At 45.9% G+C, this 7,465-nt stretch overlaps 1 protein-coding gene across 1 annotated transcript; it reads left to right on the top strand.

Annotated features, from left to right (window-relative positions):
- Positions 1-322: 322 nt before the first annotated feature.
- LOC138631595 (dehydrogenase/reductase SDR family member 13-like) lies at positions 323-5,712 on the top strand. The gene is made up of 6 exons (XM_069716628.1): positions 323-552; positions 973-1,823; positions 2,765-2,883; positions 3,428-3,551; positions 3,651-3,977; positions 4,796-5,712. The coding sequence occupies exons 2-6, from the start codon at positions 1,697-1,699 to the stop codon at positions 5,101-5,103; spliced, it is 1,005 nt and encodes a 334-aa protein (XP_069572729.1). The 5' UTR covers positions 323-552; positions 973-1,696; the 3' UTR covers positions 5,104-5,712.
- The last annotated feature ends 1,753 nt before the right edge of the window (positions 5,713-7,465 follow it).

Genomic DNA, 7,465 nt, shown 5'->3' with positions numbered 1-7,465 from the left:
GTGTGTGTGTGTGTGTGTGTGTGTGTGTGTGTGTGTGTGTGTGTGTGTGTGTGTGTGTGTGTGTGTGTGTGTGTGTGAGAGACAAATTGGGTTTCCTTGGGCGGAGAACATAAACCACGGATGGGGATGAAATATTTTGCCATCTATCGAGAATAATTTCCTCCCACAACATAGCAAGTAGGGTAATTGTGGGTGTGTACAGATGTGGGTGTGTACAGATGTTTAGCAGGTTGAGCGGTTTAGAAGAGACGTTACTGAAAGTTTAGAAAGCTTAAACTGTGCTTTCTACAGTTTGGGCTGTTTCCAACGGTGATGTGGCCGATGACACTATATGAGTGTTCACTTTGTAAGACAGAAAGGCTGGAGAGACTGATTAGTTCACATACTAGGAAGTGGTTGGGGGGTGCCTCAGTAGCGCAGCATCGTCTGGACGGGGCCTAACAGAGAAATGTAAATGTGCTAATGCAAGAGTGGAGTAGTGAAGAAGTTGGCACCAGCGGTAAGGACAGGACGGAAGTGAAATCAAGGCAGGCAGCAGTACAGCAGGTGCAGGTGGTGGGGAGGGTGCAGCAGCACGGCGGGTGCAGGTGGTGGGGAGGGTGCAGCAGTACAGCAGGTGCAGGTGGTGGGGAGGGTGCAGCAGCACAGCGGGTGCAGGTGGTGGGGAGGGTGCAGCAGTACAGCGGGTGCAGGTGGTGGGGAGGGTGCAGCAGCACAGCGGGTGCAGGTGGTGGGGAGGGTGCAGCAGTACAGCGGGTGCAGGTGGTGGGGAGGGTGCAGCAGCACAGCAGGTGCAGGTGGTGGGGAGGGTGCAGCAGCACGGCGGGTGCAGGTGGTGGGGAGGGTGCAGCAGCACGGCGGGTGCAGGTGGTGGGGAGGGTGCAGCAGCACAGCGGGTGCAGGTGGTGGGGAGGGTGCAGCAGCACGGCAGGTGCAGGTGGTGGGGAGGGTGCAGCAGCACGGCGGGTGCAGGTGGTGGGGAGGGTGCAGCAGCACGGCGGGCCCAGTGTGGACTTTATGTTTAGCGTTGTTTATTTCTAAATTTGTACTGTAGCCTACAGCGTTTTTTCAGCTTGCTGTGTTTTAATTGTTAAAAAAACCAAAAACCAAAACATTCATCCTCCAAATTATGTCGTAACAATTGTTGTTATGTGGTTGTCGGAGGTGGGGACCAATTGCATATTCATATTGCCTATCTTTACCAACTCAATGGGGGCGAAGCTGCCAAGTTACATTTAGGCCATTTCAAGGCCTGAGGGGAAACATCTTTTTTGTAATATATACATTTAATGAAAGAAGAATACGTTTTAGGGGTTTAATTAATACCAGGGGAGTTACTTTAAGGCAAATCATCCCGTCGCCATATGGAGGGGAAAAAAACCGATAAAACCAGGAAGCTGTACCGGAAGCTGCTTAAACTGTTAATGCAAATTCCTCATTATTATTTACGATTTTCAAAATACATCAATTTGCCATGTTAAAGAAAAGCTCTATTTGCGACACTCTCCTTAAACCTATTTATTTGGGCTATATTCGGATCATACAATCACAAAAAAACAACAAAACAACATGCTTGGTTCGCACCACAGACCGTATATACAATACACAAAGACTTTATTTTGAAAGAAAGTCGTAACCGGAAGGGGAGGGTAACTCTGGCGAATTTGACGTTGTTTGGTTTCTGTCCGGTGCAGTGATGTCGGCGTTGCTTTACTTTACAGCAGGAGCTGTTTGGTTGTATGTGCTGGTTTACTACGGCGTGTTCAGAGGAGCGAGATGCTCCAGTTCGGTGCAGCTGGAGGGGAAGACGGCGGCTGTTACAGGTACCTCCGACCGGAAGCTCCACACGGGCCTCGTGCGTGATAGCGAACATCGGGGTCCCGGAGCTAACAGGTGTTTTTGTGAAAAAGCAAACGAACCGGCGACGTTTGAAAAACCCAGAACATTAAACATACAGATACACAGAACAACGTGCACATAAGCACATTCTTTCAACACAAAATATACATACACACTTCTGTAAAAGTACTCATGAAATGCTGCAGCGTTTAAGTGGTATTTATTTCATCCTACTTAAGAATCAAAACATGAACTCTTCAGGCTTGATATTTATTTGCTTTTAGATTCAGATATTCTGAAGTGATGATATTTTTGAAGTGTGTATTATTGTGCACTCATTGAACCCAACGGAACGTTTTATTTTACTGCTATATTTCATGAGAAAAATGGACTTTTAAAATTGAATATTTATTGAGCGATAAAAGTTGAAATATGAAAAACATGAACAGATTCAAGTATAGATTTCATAGGACCTTTACGATAAATATATTCCTCTCCGCTGCAAGTCCACAGTGTCTGATTGCTAATCCATTTGTATTGTTTTGATAGCCACGTGAGCACGTTTAATTACGTTTGTTACGTTGTAACATTGATTTGACTTCTGCTGCAACAGAAGGAATATTTGACTAAATAGTAGTAAATGTTTACATGATGTCATCTTACTACAAATTAGAATGTGTTGGAAGATATTGATTGTGTATTTTGGGCTTTGTATTAAGATCAAATGTTACTTGTATTATCTATCAAATTCACAGGAAGAGCAGCGCTCTGTTTACACTGTTGCACTAATCTGTTGTTTTACAAGCTGTGTTGGCTGTTCAGTGAAGGCATCACTGATCTGTTCCGCTTTTGACTGACAGGTTGGTGTCTTTGACTTGGTTTGTGTGTTGGTGTGGAAGTTTGATGTTTGTGACTCATTTCACAGGCAGCAACACTGGCATCGGCAGGTCCACGGCTCTGGATCTGGCCAAGAGAGGCGCCAGGGTGATTCTGGCCTGCCGCAACAAGGAGAGAGCTGAGGCTGCTGTTTACGACATCCGCAGGGTGAGCAGGCTTTCACAGCAGTCTCACTGCTGTACTACAGTCCATGAAGACCACTGAGAGTTCACAGAACACTGATTAGTACACTGACAAAATGATGAATAGAAAGCATACAGTCGCTCCAAAACGAGGATCTTATCTTAGTTGAACTTATCCATGTGCGGTCATTTACAGATGTTTCCGAAAATATTCAGACCTTCACTTTTCCCATATTCTTTTGTGCTGTAGATTTAATTTTATTGTGTCTAATTTGCACTTTTGCCCATCGCAAAAACTACATCCAGTAATCCATCATGATGAAGGGAAAAATATTAAAATCTGAAACCTCCCATTCATTTTTATTCATATTGCTACGCAAGATTAGATGTAGCAGTTGTTTCAACTCGTCCTTGAGATGTGTCCAGAACCTGATTGGAGGAAACTGAAGGGATTGAACATAGTTCAGAAAGGCTTGTTTCTACAAAGGTTGCACAATGTGCACTGCATGTCAGAGATTCGCTGTTTTTGTGAAATTCACCAGCAGTGTTGTTGATGTAATGTTCTTCAGGAAAGTGGGAACAACCAGGTCGTGTTCATGCAGCTGGATCTCGCAAGTCTGAAGTCTGTTCGCAGTTTTGCTGCAACTTTCCTGAAGACCGAACCCCGACTGGACATCCTCATCAACAACGCAGGTGAGGATGTCATTTCTCACTTATTATTCTTTTACCTTAAATGAATTTCCTTTGAGTATTTAAGTGTCAGGATCAGTGACCGAAGGCACTGTGTTCCAGGTGTCGTGGGTCCCGGCTGTACCGAGGACGGCTTCGGCGTGGAGTTTGGGGTGAACCACCTGGGCCACTTCCTGCTCACCAACCTGCTGCTGGAGCGGCTGCAGCAGTGCGGTGCCGGCCGAGTGGTGACGGTGGCCGCACTCCTGCACCGCCTCGGAAACATCGACTTCCCGCTGCTGGCGTCGCGGAAGGATGTCGTGTCGGGTCGGTCTGCCTGGCACCACTTTCAGGCCTACTGTCACAGCAAGCTGTGTAATGTCCTCTTCACCAGGGAGCTCGCCAACCGGCTGGAGGGCAGCGGCGTCACCTGCTACTGCCTGCACCCAGGTCAGCGCCCGCCGCAACGTTGAGACTGTTTCCCACGATGTCATGTTTTCGAATTGCTGTGAGGAGCGCCGAGCGGCTCCGACCTCCGAGTCGGTATTCACAGTTATGCTTGAACAACAACAGCACCGGAGTTATAAACGCATCTTTGTGACCTTCGGCATGTGCACGTTAGCGATCTCACCGTGAACCTGAAACTTCAGCAGAGAGCGCACATCGAAGTTTGTGTCCAAACCTTCGGGGAAGTTTCAGGGAGCCGAATCCAGCGAGGGTGACGAGACACGCTTGTGTCACTGCAGGCGAGAAACGTGCTCGTTTTCACCGGACAACGAACGAGCCTGTCGTCATGTTGGAGAACCGAACACGGTTCAGGTTTTCAGGTTTTCCTTCTCGGTGTTGACAGTCGGACGCTCTGAGATGAATTCATGGTGCAACGAACCTGCAAAAGCTCATCGCTTCAATGCCGGAGACCTTCTGAAGCATTTTAGGGGCTGTTTTTCTGAGTGTGACAAAAGCACTCTCAGCTCAACTATATGCTGACCAAGCAAATGTGTGATATGGCAAGAATCACAAAACCATGTGTAACTCGGGTGCTGATGTTGATCAAGCAGCGCAGCTTTGACTTGTTCCCAGCGGAGGTTGCAGCTTCCTGCTTCCTGCACGTCAGCGTATTGTTCTGTCTCTGTTGAGGATTTTCAGTGTTTTACTGTCTTGAAGCTGCAGCATGAAGTCAGAAGAGTGCTGAGTAACTCTTAAACCAGGCAGTATTTGACCAGAAACACTAGCTGGATGTGTGTTTGTATCACCTCTGTTGTTCTCAGGAGTCGTCTACACTGAACTGTGTCGCAGTGCGAACCGGTGGCTGCAGCTCCTCATGATGCCCTTCGCCAAGCTGTTCCTGCTGGACCCTGATGGAGGGTCCCAGACCACGCTGCACTGCGCCCTGCAGGAGGGCATCGAGCCCCTCAGCGGACGCTACTTCTCCAACTGTGCGCTGCAACAAGTGGGGGCCAAAGGACGAGACGACGCGCTGGCAAAGAAGCTGTGGGAAGTGAGTGAACGGTTGACCAGCTTATCAGAACCGCTCTCACACACGGCAACAGGCCTCGAACCTTATCATCTCCTTTGAGGTGCTTTCAGACTAGAAGAACTTTTGTATATTTCTAAGAACCGTTGGAGGAAGAGCTCCTTTTCTGTGTCCACACTGCAGGTACGAAGGACTTTAATAACTTTAATATTGCCAAAGTAAATGGTGATACTTTGCAGTGATGTCACGCCCCTACTTTCTTCTGGTTTCATACGTGTGAGATAGAAGATTATTTGAAAGATGGACCATGTCAAGTATTTATTTTCCTCTCCCTTACAGAGTTTATCAAACGGCAGATTTCCACAGAAAGATGTCGTGATTGAACTTGTGGTTCAACCACATTTTCTTAGCGATCTATGCAGGAAGACTTTTTGACCTCAGCTCCCAGATTCTTCCTCCATGATTGAATCTGCTGCATGAACCGTACCTTTAACCTGTATCTGGGATTTTGGCTTCACTTTAGTGCAGCAGGAGGAAGTGGAGACGCATCACCCATCTTTATATGCAGCAGCATTCGTGTTGTAATGAACATTTTTACTGTATTTTATACTTCACAATAAGCGGTTGTGTCTTTTCTAATTGACATGCAGCTTTTTCACATCTTGACCAGAAGAATGGGGGCTTGTTAGAAAATAAATGACACCAATCTTATTTTATGCATTTCTTGTGTTTCTTTCTGCTCTACCAAAAACATCCATATTCGCAGCAATTCAAACTTTAAATGAAACCCAAACTAAAGCGGAGATGAATTGAGGTTGAATGATTTAACTCCAATAACAAATGTGGATTGATGACACTAATTTATGGCTTGATCTACGTATGCAGACTTTCTGGACCAAAAACAAGAATCTCTGTTTTGTCCAAATTTAACTGCAGAAAATTTCCAGATATTCAATCGTTTACATTTACTGAAGATTTAAGCAGACAGAAAAAAATCAGATGTAGCCTATTATCGGACTGTATAAGGAGGTATATCAGTGAACCCTGAGGCGCTCCACGAGTAACTGGGGCTGACGAGGACTGAGCAAAGTGAGGTAGAAGTTTTATTTGGTTGTTGTTTTGTATATTTGTTCCACTGACAAAGATGCAATATGCTCTCTTACATTAGGTTTACATCAGTAATGGATGGAAAAAGCAAATTGACGAGGTTCGGATATCTCATATTTCATATACATTAATATGAGGAGGATGGTCATTTTCAGAGGCTGAATCAAATGCTGTTTATGATAAGATATGAAAATACCCCAACAAGTTTAAGGGTGGAAAGTAAAAGGGACAAAAAGGTCCCACTAAAAAGTAAACATTTCCAGTGCATCCGGAAAGTATTCACAGCGCTTCACTTTTTCCACATTTTGTTATATTACAGCCTTATTCCAAAATGGATTAAATTAATTTTTTCCCTCAAAATTCTACACACAATACCCCATAATGACAACGTGAAATACATTTTTTTTGAAATTTTTGCAAATCTATTAAAAATCAAAAACGAAAAAAATCACATGTACACAAATATTCACAGCCTTTGCCATTATACTCAAAATTGAGCTCAGGTGCTTCCTGTTTCCACTGATCATCCTTGAGATGTTTCTACAACTTGATTGGAGTCCACCTGTGGTAAATTCAGTTGATTGGACATGATTTGGAAAGACACACCGTCTATATAAGGTCCCACAGTTGACAGTGCATGTCAGAGCACAAACCAAGCCATGAAGTCCAAGTTATTGTCTGTAGACCTCCGAGACAGGATTGTATCGAGGCACAGATCTGGGGAAGGGTACAGAAACATTTCTGCAGCATTGAAGGTCGCAATGAGCACAGTGGCCTCCATCATCTGTAAATGGAAGAAGTTTGAACCACCAGGACTCTTCCTGGAGTCGGCCGCCCGGCCGAACTGAGCGATCGGGGGAGAAGGGCCTTAGTCAGGGAGGTGACCAAGAACCCGATGGTCACTCTGACAGAGCTCCAGCGTTGCTCTGTGAAGAGAGGAGAACCTTCCAGAAGGACAACCATCTCTGCAGCACTCCACCAAGCAGGCCTGTATGGTAGAGTGGCCAGATGGAAGACACTCCTCAGTAAAAGGCTCATGACAGCCCACCTGGAGTTTACCAAAAGGCCCCTGAAGGACTGTCAGACCATGAGAAACTAAATTCTCTGGTCTGATGAAACAAAGATTGAACTCTTTGGCCTGAATGCCAAGCATCATGTTTGGAGGAAACCAGGCAGCGCTCATCACCTGGCCAATACCATCTCTACGGTGAAGCATGGCGGTGGCAGTATCATGCTGTGGGGATGTTTTTCAGCGGCAGGAACTGGGAGACTAGTCAGGATGGAGGGAAAGATGAATGCAGCAATGTACAGAGACATCCTTGATGAAAACCTGCTCCAGAGCGCTCTGGACCTCAGA

The sequence above is a fragment of the Brachyistius frenatus genome, unplaced genomic scaffold (genome assembly GCF_029030835.1).
Source record: "Brachyistius frenatus isolate BFR_SWC_R1_liver_20210118 unplaced genomic scaffold, ASM2903083v1 Contig_160, whole genome shotgun sequence".
NCBI lineage: Eukaryota > Metazoa > Chordata > Actinopteri > Embiotocidae > Brachyistius > Brachyistius frenatus.
Note: the sequence above shows the minus strand (reverse complement) of the source record. Positions and strands in the feature narration are given on the sequence as shown.